Source organism: Aethalodelphis obliquidens, unplaced genomic scaffold (genome assembly GCF_003676395.1).
Source record: "Aethalodelphis obliquidens isolate GAN/ISIS:26980383/991018 unplaced genomic scaffold, ASM367639v1 scaffold63, whole genome shotgun sequence".
Classification (NCBI taxonomy): Eukaryota; Metazoa; Chordata; class Mammalia; order Artiodactyla; family Delphinidae; genus Aethalodelphis; species Aethalodelphis obliquidens.
The window spans coordinates 1,593,040-1,608,723 of NW_020838007.1; the positions used below are offsets into that span (position 1 = coordinate 1,593,040).

General features: G+C 48.4%; 1 protein-coding gene across 1 annotated transcript; it reads left to right on the forward strand.

The window, feature by feature from the left end:
• The first annotated feature begins 11,194 nt into the window (after positions 1-11,194).
• On the forward strand, positions 11,195-15,633 carry LOC113610502 (tubulin alpha-3 chain). The gene is made up of 4 exons (XM_027088719.1): positions 11,195-11,436; positions 11,972-12,120; positions 12,416-13,096; positions 14,660-15,633. The coding sequence occupies exons 1-4, from the start codon at positions 11,316-11,318 to the stop codon at positions 14,954-14,956; spliced, it is 1,248 nt and encodes a 415-aa protein (XP_026944520.1). The 5' UTR covers positions 11,195-11,315; the 3' UTR covers positions 14,957-15,633.
• The last annotated feature ends 51 nt before the right edge of the window (positions 15,634-15,684 follow it).

A 15,684-nucleotide genomic window follows, 5' to 3' on the forward strand; every position in this document is an offset into this window, starting at 1 on the left:
GAAGCATGGAGTCCTAGCCACTGGACCACCAGGTGGTGGTCTCTCTTCCTTCTTTATGTCCCCCGTCCCTGGCAATGACAGTCATGTCTGTCCCCACCTGTTCCAGTCCTTACCAGGGGTGCATTCTCTCCCCAATTTCCTGTCGGCCCCTCTGCCCAAGGCTGACCCCGGTTCCTTGCACCGATCCTGTTGGACCTCCCTGGGAAGAGGAGGGCTTCTGGTTTTCCCTAGCTAGCTGCCCAACCCTTCTAACGCCCTGACCGCACTCTGAAATCTGCCAGAGCAAGGGAGGAGTGAAGCTGAAGTTAGTCCCACTGAATCCATGGTGGTGGTGTGTGTTGCTTAAACCCAGACCGTTTGATCTGCTACTCTGTACATTACCCCAGGCCTCTGTTGACCTAGCAGTGGTAGGCAGGGTAAGAAATCTGCATTTTGCATCTACATTTTAAAATTTGTTTACTTTAAATTAGTATATAATGTATGTTTATAAATTATTATAAGTAATTTGTATTTATTTATATTCTCTTTATTTAACCCCTTTTTGGTCCTCCCTTCTCCACGAAGATTCCAGCTCATTCAGGTTGTGCTTAGAAGAGCCAAGAAGGGGCTCTTCTCTGGTGTAAACACAGATTCTCTCATGAACCAGCAGCAGGAGTGGGGGGATCTTGGGAAGGTGGTGAACTGAGGATATCAGTCCCCCTTCCGGGAACCTGAGAATTTCTGTGTCCTTTCGCCAAGGTCTGTGGGTGCGTAGTTCTCTGGCCTCCTGCAATAACCACCTGTGGAGTCTCCTGCCCCATCCTCCCCCTAAAAATGGCCAAGCCAACCCGCCTCTGCTGCCAGCTGGCTCCCCACCCCACCAAAAGCCAGGCCCCCCGGTCTGGCTGAGTTCAGCCATCTTCTTTACTGCCATTCTCGTACCTCCCTGTCCCCCGCCTGCCTTGCCCACCCACCCTGCTTGGCTGCTTGTAAAACTCGCGATACTTTGAGACCCACGCATTAGTCCCATTTCCTGAAGGCGGAACTACCCTCCCCAGCTTCACAGCACCTCCTTCCGGGAGTCTATCATGTGGTTGCCACAACGTGCTCTGGCGCGAGTCGGGGGTACTGAGGTCTGCACCAGTAACAGGCTGCTAACCGAATAGTCTTTCCAGGTATCTGCCAAGTCCGCAAAGCCCGTAAGTCCCGTTACCAGCCCTGTCCCTTCTCACACCCCGGGCAGCTCTGCAGGAAGACCGCATTTTACAGACAAACTATGGAGCCTCCCTCACCCGCAGCGACCAGGTGTCAGCCCGCAGCTTCCAGCCAATGCAGCACGAGACCTTCCGATCGCCTTTTCCCGCCCAAAGTGATGACCAATCAAAAGCGAGTTCGCCCGTTAAGGAAACGGCCAATCGCCATTGGGGTCCTGGCCTGGGGTCCGCCCCCAAAGTGGTCGGAGCCAATGACAGTTGCGCGGCTGGCGAGCCAATCAGGACACAGCGTGTGGTGCGGCGGGTCGGCAGTTGGGCGCGTGGCGTCGGACTGAGAGGAAGTTGGATTGTAGTGAAGCCAGGTGGTGCCGCCATGGTACGGAGCGGAGGGGCCTGGGGGACGGGCCAGGAAGGGCGGCAGGACCGTGGGGGACGGGCCTGGATGGGCAGCAGGACCTTGGGGGACGGCCCTGGACCGACGGTGGGGCCTTGGGGGACGGCCCTGGACCGACGGTGGGGCCTTGGGGGACGGCCCTGGACCGACGGTGGGGCCTTGGGGAACGGGCCTGAACTGGCGGTGGGGCCTTGGGGGATGGGCCTGGACCTGCTGAGGGGCCCCGGGGACAGGCCTCGACGGGCGGAGGGGCCTGGGGGATGGGCCCAGGTGGCGCGGGAGTGTCCGGAATGTGCATGTCAGGGGCAGGCGCGGGGTCACTCTGCAGATGCAGTAAGCAGCCCCTGCCCTCGATCTTCCAGACTCTTCCTTCTCGAGGCAACGGTCCAGGGTTACTCTTGAGCTCTGTCATTTGTCTCAGCTGTGCTGTGAGCTCACGAGGGCACTTACAGAAATAGGCCTTTAAATAAGAGTGAGAGAAGACTGTATATGCTGAAAAAGTTGCTTCCTCCATTAGATAGGGTTGTGAGTTGTTTGGCCGCTCCACGTGGCATGCAGCATCTTGGTTCCCCCACCAGGGATTGAACCCGTGCCCCTTGCATTGAGAACTCAAGAGTCTTAACCACTGGACTGGAAGGGAATTCCCCCTCCCTTCCTCTCTTTTTTTTAAGCAAAACTAAGCAAACAGGAATAGGTAGGCTTATATCCCCCCTTTCTCGCGCCTTGTTTTTTCATTGTGCAAACAGTCCGGCTCCCTCCGTGTCAGCATGCAAAGACCTGCGTCCTTGTTTACTGCCATGTAGTATTCCAGGGTGTTGTTCTGCGTCTTCAGCCTGTTCTGAGTCGCTGGACATGTGGATGTTTTCCAGTCTTTTATGCATGGAGTTGCAATGAAGAATCTGTGCCTGCAGTTTCCACTGGTGTAGGTGTATATGGGATACCACAAGTGAATGGTATATAGTTTCAGATTCCGTTCCATCAGCAACACACATAGGAGAATTCCTGTTTTCCCACATCAGGGTAGGCTTCTGCCTTTAATTTGTTCATTTTTATGTCCTCAGGTCATAGGGATCTAGTTAATTGTTGAATTAATTACATTAATATTTTGCACACCAATGGAACTCAGCCAACACCTTTGTCATTGTGCACATCTAAAACCTTTATATGGAGAGAGGCTGGAATGACCCCTGACAGGGCTTTACCTGGCCTGGTTCACGTCTTGCTTGTTCCCAGCCTCTGTGTTAATTGAGGCTGATGTTAAATGAGGCTGATGTCATCCCAGCCTCTGTGTTCTCTTCTCATCACTGCGGTAGCTTCCAAACTCTATTAAGAGTGCTAGATAATAACTACATAATAACTCACATTAACGTCTGCATTATTCCTTTGCAAAAATTGGTTTTGAGGCTTCTCTTATTGGTTATTGAACAGCATGACATCAAGCTGCTCAAATTTTTTTTTTTTTGTAGAGGTGATTTATTACAAGTATAAAGAAAAGGTATCTGCTATTACCTGACAGGTAAAAGGAAGCTTCAGGATTAGAAGAAATTTGTGCATTTCATCATTTTTTAGGAGCTGTTATTTTTAGCAAAGCCTTTGTCTTAAGTAAGAAAAATACCATGGTTAATACTTTTAGAAGAGCTGTTCAGCCGTTGTTGGTTGGTATAACAGGGTCTTCTCAAGTTGAAATGCCTAAGTTCACAGTACTTAGTTTAACCAACTAAATTAGGAAACGTCTAGTGAGGGGGAGGTGGTGATGAATTGGTGTGAAGATAACCTAAACGAAATTACACTGATCTCTGGGAAAATGTTGTCCATTACAGATGCCTTTCCTTTGTGTTAGAACGGTTTGTGTCTCAAGGTGAACTTAATGGGAATTCCAGCAGTAGAAATTTTGTTTTAAATCCTACTTTATGCATCCTAGAGCCTCATCACAAAGTTGAGTACCTTTTGGAGAATCTACCCAGCCTCCTAAGGGTAAATTTTTTCTGGCTCAGTATTGCAGTTTGGTTGGAATCAGAATTAGACTATCAGCTATGATTTGGCCCCTTGTCTCTCAAGGATAAGACTAGAAGCTGAATTTCTAGGCTTCCAGACCATCACTCTTAAGGGCTAGGAGATTATAAATCTGGGATGTGATCGTAATTGTATGATGAGAAGATAATACCCGTGTTTAGAATTATCTGTCTCATGATGTGGCCATTTTGATGGCCTATTTTCTCTTCCTTCAGTTTATCTCCTTTTTTTTTTTTTTTTTTTTTGACCGCACCCCACACGGCTTGCGGGATCTTAGTTCCCCAACCAGGGATTGAACCTGTGTCCCCTGCAGTGGAAGTGCCGAGTCCTAACCTCTGGACCACCAGGGAATTCCCCAAGTTATCTCCTTTTGAATGAGCTTCAGTAGTGTGTGTAAGGAGTTTATCCATTTCATCAGTGTTGTTGAATTCATAATATTCATTTATCCCTTTAATATCCTAGTAGTTATAGCCTCTTTTTTGTTCCTGATACTGGTAATTTGTGTCTTCTCTTTTTCTGGGTCAATTTGGCCAGGGGCTTATCAATTTGATTGTTCAGCTCAAAGAACCAGGTTTTGGTTTCATTGACTTTTCTCTCTTTTTATTTTCCTGTTTTCTGTTTAGTTTATTTCTGCTAGTTATTATTTGCTTTTTTCTGCATAATTTGGATATTTGCTCTTTTTCTAGTTTCTTAAGGTGGAAGCTTAGGTCATTTAATTTGAAATTTTTGAACAAACTTTTGTGTCTAAGTTCATGAGGGATATTGGTCTGTGGTTTCCTTACAGTGAATATCTTTGTGTTTTTTTAAATTTATTTTTATTATTTATTTATTTATTTTTGACTGCGTTGGGTCTTGCTGCACACGGATTTTCTCTAGAAGCAGTGAGCGTGGGCTACTCTTTGTTGTGGTGCACGGGCTTCTCATTGTGGGGGCTTCTCATTGTGGTGGCTTCTCTTGTGGAGCACGGGCTCTAGGTATGCAGGCTTCAGTAGTTGTAGCATGGGGGCTCAGTAGTTGTGGCTGACGGGTTTACTTGCTCCGAGGCATGTGGAATCTTCCCAGACCAGGGCTTGAACCTGTGTTCCCTACATTGGTAGGCAGATTATTAACCACTGTGCCACCAGGGAAGTCCAGTGTCTTTGGTTTTTGTATCAGGGTAATGCTGGCCTCAGGGAATGAGTTGGGAAGTGTTTCTTTCTCTTCCATTTGCGAGAACAGTTTGCAGGGGGGAAGAAATTTTCCTCTTCTGGGTTCTTCTCATTGGTCTAATAATCTGATGACAGAAGACAGATTAACGTGAGAAAAACAAATTTAATTTTGTACATATGGAAGTCCTGTAAGTATAGGATCTAAGAATTGACCAAAGCAGGCTGTTTATATACCTTTTTAGACAAAGAATCAGTAATTTATGAAGATTTGAGGAAAGAAAGGGGTTTTTGCTTGGGCTAGCAAGTTAATGAAGAAGTAACAAAGTTTGTTTATGCAGCTTTCTCAGCCTTGAATTCCCTATCTCCAGGGATCATGATGCCTCCCCATGGGAGCTTTGTTTCCTGCTTTCAGGGGAGCAAAGGGTCAGAGTGTTCTTCTTGTACCAGCTGATTCTCAAGTAACTTTTTTTTTTTGTAAAATTTTGTTTATTCATTTATTTTTGGCTGCATTGGGTCTTCGTTGCTGCTCACAGGCTTTCTCTAGTTGCAGTGAGCAGGGCTACTCTTCATTGCGGTGCGTGGGCTTCTTATTGTGGTGGCTTCTCTTGTTGTGGAGCACGGGCTCTAGGTGCACGGCTTCAGTAGTTGTGGCATGCGGGCTCAGTAGTTGTGGCTCGTGGGCTCTAGAGTGCAGGCTCAGTAGTTGTGGCACACGGGCTTAGTTGCTCTGCGGCATGTGGGATCTTCCCAGACCGGGGCTTGAACCCGTGCTCCCTGCATTGGCAGGCAGATTCTTAACCACTGCACCACCAGGGAGGTCCCTCAAGTAACTTTAATTCAAAGTAATCAATATGCCACCAGTATATTTTGGGGTGGCCTGCCCTGAGCTCCATCAAGTTTTATAGGTCATTGATTTTATGCCTTTATACACATACATGTTACCCTCTGAGTCCTATTTTAGCTGCATCCCACAAATTTTGATATGTCATGTTTTCATTTTTATTCCATTCAAAATACTTTCTAATTTCCCTTGTTATTCGTTTCCAAATATTTGGGGATTTTTCAGATACCTTTGTGTTACTGGATTTGTAATTTAGTTCAAATATTTAGAAAACATATTTTGTATTATTTGAATATGTTGTGTTAATCAAGACCTTTATTAAGAAGTGCTTGGGGGAAAAGAAGAAAAAAAAGTGCGTGGGGAATTCTCTGGCAGTCCAGTGATTAGTACTCCACACTTCCACTGCAGAGGCACAGGTTTGATCCCTGGTCAGGAAACTAAGATTCTGCGTGCCGAGTAGCATGGCCAAAAAAAAAAAAAAAAAAGTGTTTGCAGTTTGTTGAGTTTTCGAAAATAGCAAGTTGTAAACTTTTAATACAAATTAAAAATGAGGTTCCTAAAAACTCAAGTTGCCCAGATATGAAACAATTTAAGAACCTTTAAATATATATTGAGAAAAGCCAGGCTTTAAGAAAAACCAGGTTTGTCATTATCCAAAAGAGATGTCTTTAAGTAAAAGCCCATGCTGCATAGATAATGCAGATGGTGCTAGTGATCTGGCCAAGCACTTAAGGTCTTCAGCTTCCATCTTTTGTTCATTTCTTTTTATTTATTTATTTATGGCTGTGTTGGGTCTTGGTTGCTCCGCGTGGACTTTCTCTAGTTGTGGCGAGCGGCGGCTGCTCTTCATTGAGGTGTGCAGGCTTCTCATTGCGGTGTCTTCTCTTGTGGAGCACAGGCTCTAGGCATGCAAGCTTCAGTAGTTGTGGCATGTGGGCTTCAGCAGTTGTGGCTCGCAGGCTCTAGAGCGCAGGCTTAGTAGTTTTGGCACATGAGCTTAGTTGCTCCGCAGCATGTGGGATCTTCCTGGATCAGGGATCGAACCCGTGTCCCCTTCATTGGCAGGCGGATTCTTAACCACAGCGCCACCAGGGAAGTCCCGTTTCATTTCTTATTGCTGCAATTTCATGTTCATTCTTGTTGGATGACTAAACCAGATGTCGGTAGAGATGGTTAGTGGGCTTTTACCCAGCCCACCCTGCTCACTCAGTTTATCCCAGTCTGCCTTCAAGTGCTGCTACACCACTTCACAACGATATATCAATACCTCCATTTCCCCCTTCTTGGCCTTTATGCTATTGAGTTGTTTTTTTTTAAATATACTTATTTATTTATTTATTTTTGGCTGTGTTGGGTCTTCGTTGCTGCGTGCAGGCTTTCTCTAGTTGTGACGAGTGGGGGCTTCTCTTCGTTGTGGTGCGTGGCCTTCTCATTGCGGTAGCTTCTCTTGTTTCGGGGCTCGGGCTCTAGGGGCGTGGGCTTCAGTAGTTGTGGCATGCGGGCTCAGTAGTTGTGGCTTGCGGGCTCTAGAGTGCAGGCTCGGTAGTTGTGGTGCACGGGCTTAGTTGCTCTGTGGCGTGTGGGATCCTCTTGGACCAGGGCTTGAACCCGTGTCCCCTGCATTGGCAGGCGGATTCTTGTTTTTTTTTTTTTTTTTTTTTGCGGTACGCGGGCCTCTCACTGTTGTGGCCTCTCCCGTTGCGGAGCACAGGCTCCGGACGCACAGGCTCAGTGGCCATGGCCCATGGGCCCAGCCGCTCCGCGGCATGTGGGATCTTCCTGGACCGGGGCACAAACCTGTGTCCCCTGCATCGGCTAGCGGACTCTCAACCACTGCGCCACCAGGGAAGTCCTATGCTATTGTTTGTTGTATGTTACTTCTATATGAGTTGTAAACCCCACAATAATAAATCTTTATTTTTGCTTTATTGTTCAATTATTTTTTTTTCAGTTTTTAACTTTATAGCATTACCTTAAACGTGTAAAGAGTTAATCTTATCACACTACACATGGCTGAATTTATTAAAGATAAAAATCACAAATGAGGGCTTCCCTGGTGGCGCAGTGGTTGAGAGTCCGCCTGCCGATGCAGGGGACACGGGTTCGTGCCCCAGTCCGGGAAGATCCCACATGCCGCGGAGCGTCTGGGCCCCGTGAGCCATGGCCGCTGAGCCTGCGCATCCGGAGCCTATGCTCCGCAACAGGAGAGGCCACAACAGTAAGAGGCCCACGTACCACAAAAAGAAAAAAAAAAAATCACAAATGAGTGACACAGTTACTTGCTACATATTCTTCCCATTACAACGGACAGTTTCATTAATCATACAGTGTATTTTATTATTAGAAGCTATAAAGGAGATCAAATCTCTAGTAATTTTTCTCCTTCTCTTTGATTAGTGTGTTGTTTCAGTGTGCAGATAAAATATAGTGTTAGTCACCAAGAGTCTCATGAGACTTTCGTGTTTCCAGTAAGAATATCTTTGTTTATTTGCAATGTAAAAATTCCCTATATCATTCTCTAGATCATGCATCATTTTCCATTTATTTGGTCATCAGATCAGGTAAAAAGTCTGTGTGCACCAATTTGCAGAAGTGGTCATCCAGAAGTAAGTGCTGGGCTCAATTATATTTTTAAAATATGGTATAAAGTCTTTTATATTTGCCCACATATTTAGCAGTTTTGCCATTCTTCAGTCCAATTTTGCAGTTACAATTTTCCATCTAGTATGATTTTCCTTCTTCCTGGAGAAATTCCTTTACCATTTTTTTTTTGTAGTGGTGACTACTACTCTCAGCTAATGATTAATTCTCTCAGCTTTTGAATGCCTGAAAACGTCTTCATTTTGCCTTTTATTTTAGTTCTGTTGAGGTATAATTGACAAAGTATTCACTGAAAGTGTATAATTTGACAAGGTTTAATATTTATTAACATCTTGATTATCCATGAAATCATCACCTCAATCAAGATAATGATCATATGCATCACCCCCCACAATTACCTGGTACCCCTTTGTAAATCCTCCCTTCTGCCTCACCCCCTTTCCCTCCCCCACTAATCCACATTTCTGTATTTTCTAGGATTTTATATGAATGGGATCATTGAGTTAATTTGTTGTTGTTTGGATTCTTTCACTCACTATAATTATTTTGAGATTCACCCATGTTGTTGCAACACAGTTCATTTTTATTGCTGAGTATCTCCTTTTTTGTGTGTGGTAAACTACACATGACAAAAGTTACCATTTTAACATGACAAAAGTTACCATTTAATTAGTAGCATTAAGTACATTTACATGCTGTATAACCATCAGCACTATTTCCAGAACTTTTTCATCATTCTCAAATGTTCTTAGTATATAATCTGCTGGGGAGTTTTTGTTTTTTAGTTTTTATACAATTTTTTAAAATAAATTTATTTATTGATTTACTTATGGCTGTGTTGGGTCTTCGTTGCTGTGCACGGGCTTTCTGTCATTGGGGTGAGCCGGGGCTACTCTTCGTTGAGGTGCGCGGGCTTCTCATTGTCATGGCTTCTCTTGTTGCGGAGCACGGGCTCTAGGCACATGGGCTCAGTAGTTGTGGCTCGCGGGCTCTAGAGCGCAGGCTCAGTGGTTGTAGTGCACTGGGCTGAGTTGTTCCGCGGCATGTGGGATCTTCCCAGACCAGGGCTTGAACCCATGTCCCCTGCATTGGCAGGCAGATTCTTAACCACTGTGCCACCAGGGAAAGCCCTTTTATACAATTTTTAAAGTACACTTTTCATTTATAGTTACTACAAACTATTTATAATCAGTTGTTAATCTCATCCAGTGTGTTTTTCATTTCAGACATTGTCTTTTTTTATCATTAGCAATTTGAGTTAGGTCTTTTTTATATCAAACATGTCTCTCCTTATCATGCTCATTTTTTCCTGTACTTTCCTGAGCATGTAGATATATAATAGTTATTTTAATGTCCTTGTTTACTAATTCTATCATCTGTCATTTCTGGGTCTGTTTTTATTGATTGCTTTTTCTCTTCATATGGTAATATTGTCCGACTTTTCTAGGTTTTATTTTTTAATTTTCTGGTGTATATGGTAAGTTTAGATTGGATACCAGACATGAATTTTACATTATTGGGTGTTAGATTTTTTTGGCTGTTCTTTCAACTGTTTCTAGGCTTTTGGGAGGTTGCTATTAGTATACCTGGGAACAATTTGATCCTTTTGAGGCTTGCTTTTCAGCTTTCTTAAGTGGATTCAGACCAGCCTTTAGGGTTGGCCTCACTTGGCCCCACTACTGAGGACTCCACCCAGTGCTCTGTGAGTTAGGATGTCTTTCTGCCATGGCAGGTGTGAGCTCAGGGGTCCCTCCCCACCTGTGCTGAGCAGCCCACAGTGGGGACTCGGGACCCCCCTGCTGATCTCCCTGAGCTCTCTCCATGCAGCTGTCTCTCCTCCAGATAGAAAGCCAGCACCAGGCTTTCTAGCTGCCTTGACCTCTCTCAACACAGGATTCTCTCTGCTCACCTCAGGGAGATCCCTGGGTTTCTCCTCTCTCAGCTGCAGCCTGGACGGTCCCCAGCAGCCTTCTGGGGCATCTGTAGGGCTTGCCTTGTTTCCGTGCTCTAAGGAATCACTTGCTGTCTTCTGCTGCCTATTGTCTAATGACTGAAAAGTGTTACTTCATGTTTTTTTTCTAAGCCATTGCTAATATCAGGTTGGTAAATACAGCCTTAGGTGGAAATAAAATGGCTTGACTGCTTATTTGTATAAATTTTTTTTAATTTATTTATTTTATTTTTGGCTGCATTGGGTCTTTGTTGCTGCATGCAGGCTTTTCTCTAGTTGTGGCGAGCGGGGGCTGCTCTTCGTTGCGGTGTGTGGGCTTCTCATTGCGGTGGCCTCTCTTGTTGCGGAGCACGGGCTCTAGGTGCACGGGCTTCAGTAGTTGTGGCACACGGGCTCAGTAGTTGTGGCTCACGGGCTCTAGAGCACAGGCTCAGTAGTTGTGGCGCACGGGCTTAGTTGCTCCGCGGCATGTGGGATCTTCCCAGACCAGGGCTTGAACCCGTGTCCCCTGCATTGGCAGGCGGATTCTTAACCACTACGCCACCAGGGAAGGCCTTGTAAAAATTTTTAACGTTTTTTATTGATTGCTGGGAAGATGTTTTATTTACTTGTTTGTTTATTTGTTTATTTGGTTATGCTGGGTCTTAGTTGTGGCAGGCAGGCTCCTTAGTGGCGGCTCGCCGGCTCCTTAGTTGTGGCAGGCGGGCTCCTTAGGTGTGGTATGCGAACTCTTAGTTGTGGCATGCATGTGGGTTCTAGTTCTCTGGCCAGGGATCAAACCCGGGCCCCCTGCATTGGGAGTGTGGAGTCTTAACTGCTGTGCCACCAGGGAAGTCTCGCTGGGAAGATGTTTATAATGGCTGTATGCCTTTTCACAGTTCAAGTGTGTCTCCATCCATGCTCAGACATAAAATGACCATTGGAAGCTCATGGGACAATAATGTCTGATAAGACGTTAAGAAACCAAAAGATTTTAGAGATATTAATTTAAGACGTTGGGTCTCATTTGCGTGCCACATAGTGACAACTGCCTTGAAGCTGAGGGGCCTCACGTGTATATTCTCGTTCCCAGCGTGAGTGCATCTCTATCCACGTGGGGCAGGCGGGGGTCCAGATCGGCAATGCCTGCTGGGAGCTCTACTGCCTTGAACATGGAATTCAGCCCGACGGCCAGATGCCAAGCGACAAAACCATCGGCGGTGGGGATGACTCGTTCAACACGTTCTTCAGTGAGACTGGGGCTGGCAAGCATGTGCCCAGAGCCGTGTTCGTGGACCTGGAGCCCACCGTGGTCGGTAGGTACCCTTAGACTTAGAAGGGGAAGCACAGAACCTTTGCTGGGTTCCTCCAGATCAGAAGCCCGAGGTAGTTTCCAAGGGGAGCTGCCAGGAGAGAGCACCTTTCAGTGGCGGCCACCCAGGAGAGAACAGAATGTCACCTTGGAGCCCGTGAGACCCAGGCCACAGAGGGCGCCCGGCAAAAGTCACGCTGATGTCTAGTATGTCAGGGCCATTTCAGCAACACCCCGGGTGTAGCTGTGGGTGTGAACAAAACATGCACGCGCAGAACCGCCTGTGCGGTGTGAGCATTCCCTCGCCTTTGGGAACTGGCCACACTGGCATTTGTTCCTCGGGTTGACTGGACCTTCCCGGAGCCATAAACAGCAGATGAGGCATGTGTATCACACGGAGACCTTTTCTGTGAGACGCTGACGCTGCTGGCCTGCAAGGCACAGCACGTGCCTGTACAATTGAAGGTTTCCCCAGACCTGGCCATCCCGGTGAGTCAGCGACCGTCCTTAGAGTCTCGGGCACGCTGTCCTCTCTGCAGATGAAGTGCGCACGGGGACCTACAGGCAGCTCTTCCACCCGGAGCAGCTGATCACCGGGAAGGAGGACGCGGCCAATAACTACGCCAGAGGCCATTACACCATCGGCAAGGAGATCGTCGATCTGGTCCTGGACCGGATTCGCAAACTGGTGAGAAGGGCCCTGGGAAGGCCTCCTGGACAGGAGGGGAGGCCCGGGATCTCCCCGGGACATCACTTTGGCAAAACCCAGCAGAACCATGAGTGCAGGGTCTTCCTTTCCGGTGTGGCCGCAGTGCGTCCACGTCTGTAACTGCTAAGTGTGATGCGTGTTCCCTGTGGATGGGTTGAACCCGTATAGTGAACCTGCAGAGGAAGAGTGTGCCGTGACCGGGGCCTGTGGGGGCCCGTGGGGGTGGTGGCACGGCTCATGCGGGCGTGGCCTCACGGCCTCTGCTCTCCCGCAGGCGGACCTGTGCACGGGCCTGCAGGGCTTCCTCATCTTCCACAGCTTCGGGGGCGGCACCGGCTCGGGCTTTGCGTCTCTGCTCATGGAGCGGCTCTCGGTGGACTATGGCAAGAAGTCCAAGCTGGAGTTCGCCATCTACCCAGCCCCCCAGGTGTCTACAGCTGTGGTGGAGCCCTACAACTCCATCCTGACCACGCACACGACCCTGGAGCACTCGGACTGTGCCTTCATGGTGGACAACGAGGCCATCTATGACATCTGCCGGCGCAACCTGGACATCGAGCGGCCCACGTACACCAACCTTAACCGTCTGATCGGGCAGATCGTGTCCTCCATCACGGCCTCCCTGCGCTTTGACGGCGCCCTCAACGTGGACCTGACGGAGTTCCAGACCAACCTGGTGCCCTACCCCCGCATCCACTTCCCCCTGGCCACGTACGCCCCAGTCATCTCGGCCGAGAAGGCCTACCATGAGCAGCTGTCCGTGGCCGAGATCACCAACGCCTGCTTCGAGCCGGCCAACCAGATGGTCAAGTGTGACCCTCGCCACGGCAAGTACATGGCCTGCTGCATGCTGTACAGGGGGGACGTGGTCCCCAAAGACGTCAATGCGGCCATCGCCACCATCAAGACGAAGCGCACCATCCAGTTTGTGGACTGGTGCCCGACTGGGTTCAAGGTAGGCTAGGCGGTAGCGCGTGTTTATCTTCCGCCTGCGGCAGATCCTGGGACGGGGTGCTGCCCCTTTGTGGAGGGTACCCTGATACAGGGAAGCCAGGCTGGGTCATGGATTAGTAAGTTGGGGGACAGTTCTCATTCCTTCACTGGTGTCTCTAGAACTTCCTTCCTGAGTCATCACGTGATACAGGTCTGTGAGTGTATTTTTTACAGAAATTATCTGGAGGAGTTCTTGGGTGGAAAACATAGATTGATTTAGAAATAAGGTGTTTTTTCTTATAGTAATTTTTCTTAGAATATAAATGTAGGAATTTTCTGGGCATTTTGGTAATTTATGGGGATATTTGAACTTGGGGCACTACTGTAAACTGACTGTTGTCTCTGAATTCCACTTGATTCCATCGGCATGTAAAAATTAACATCCAATTTAAGTGTCGTATGGAACGTTTGATTTACAGCACTGTCATGAATCCTTCTGTGGAAAAGTGGAGATTGGGGAGCCTATACAGTGTGTCCTGGGTTGTCCTTAGACCCATCTTGCTCCGACCTTCCACTGGACACAGGACAGAAACCTTGCTCCTTACTTTATTCCCAACCTTCCCTCTGGGAATGGAACTGTACTTCCCTGAGCCCTGCTCTTAGGGCCTCCGCTGGCTCAGACCCTCGCTGCTGCAGTGGGTTCTTACCTAGGAGTCTGGGTTTCTTCCTCTGGTCCAGGGCTCAGCACAGCTGGCCGACCCATCACCTGGTTTTGTTAATGGTTTCACGTGAGCACAGCCATCCCCGCTCATTGGCTTATTGTTGTGGCAGCTCTTGTGCTGCAAAGACAGGGTTGAGTATCTGTGACAGAGCCCCTGTGGCTCAGCAGCCTAGAACGTGTGCTGTAGCCCCCTTGACAGACCCTGTATCTCCTGCCAAAACCTCTGGTCATGTGATCCCTGGTCTGAAGCTTGGACTGCCTCTCCCTTGGTCCCAGTGCTGGGATCTCGTTCCCTCCCTCTTACTAAGCGTTCATGTGGGCCGCGTCCATGGCAGTGGTCACACAGCGTCAGGGACCTCTGACGGTGTGCTTGTCACTCTGCTATGTGTACACTGTTTGTTGGGAAAGCAGGGGGTGTGACCTGCCCTCGTGATTCTGCCACAGTTGTGTTCTCTGAATCTGCCTGGGTGGAAAAGGCTCAGCTACAGACATTAATCCCTATCTTGTTGAACCCTCTGGAGAAAATAACATATGAGGAATCCCAAGCAGTGTCCCTTCTTAGAGGGAAGATAGTCCTATCACCTGGGTACCTATCACATGTCACAGTTGCTGGGACACAGCCCCTCCAGCAGCTTGGGTGTGAGCCAGGGTGGCAGGCTCTGGGGCTCCTCTTTCCTTGTCTGGAAACCAGAACCCTGCTTTCCTGGCACCTTGCCTGGCACACAGCTGGGCCCAGAGTACAGGGTGGCCCCAGCCTCCCCGGGTCACCAGTGGGCACCTCCATGCCTTCTGTTTCCACAAACGCAGCCACCATTCCTGGATTGACGGAAGCTTCACGCAGTGCCTTCTCCCCTTCTTTGGCAGGTGGGCATCAATTACCAGCCCCCCACGGTGGTCCCAGGGGGAGACCTGGCCAAGGTGCAGCGGGCTGTGTGCATGCTGAGCAACACCACGGCCATCGCCGAGGCCTGGGCCCGCCTGGACCACAAGTTCGACCTCATGTATGCCAAGCGCGCCTTTGTGCACTGGTATGTGGGGGAGGGCATGGAGGAGGGCGAGTTCTCGGAGGCCCGGGAGGACCTGGCAGCGCTGGAGAAAGATTACGAAGAGGTGGGCGTGGACTCGGTGGAAGCGGAGGCCGAGGAAGGGGAAGAGTACTGAACGGGAGGGAGCGGCTAGTGGCCCCCTGTACCCCGCCAACTGTCATGTTACAGATATTTACCTACAGTTTCTGAATTAAACCTCTGTCTCTTGTGCTCACCTGGAACACGCTCATCTGTCCACAGGAGCAGGGAGGACCCCTCTGCTGGGCCATGTGGACGGCTGTCCAGCTGCTTGGGCTGCGCTGCTGGGGTGGGTGGACGTACATCTGTAAGGAGCCTCTGCTTGTGTGACGCGACCCAAGGGCAAAAAGTCAGTGTTTCCAATCCAAGGTTTTAAAACAAATAGTTCTAGGAAAACTGAGTTAGGTTTTTCAATTGAATTTGCCATTTTTCAGGCTTCTTTATTGACGGGACAAGTGGACTAAGGTATAAAAGCTTAGAATTGGAGTTTGAAAACCTGAGGTCCATGTAAACCTGTAAAACTGGGGCAAATGTGGAAGGTCAAGACATTTTGGGGGAAAGGGTTTTACTGGATTCTCTGTGGCATGCATGACCCACAGAGGGTTAAAAGCTCTAGGTCACAGCCCTTCTGTGCTCAAACCCCTGCTGCACCTGAGCGCCCTGGGAGGGCCTCAGTGAAAAGGCAGAAGACCTGGTAATATGCACATTTTCTCACAGGCTCAAAATAGAGGTCTGGGAGGTGGGGTCACTGGTTGAAGTCACTTGGTTGGTTCAGCTGAAGCATGACGAGGACCAGCACACAGAACTAATTCTAAATCTCTGTGC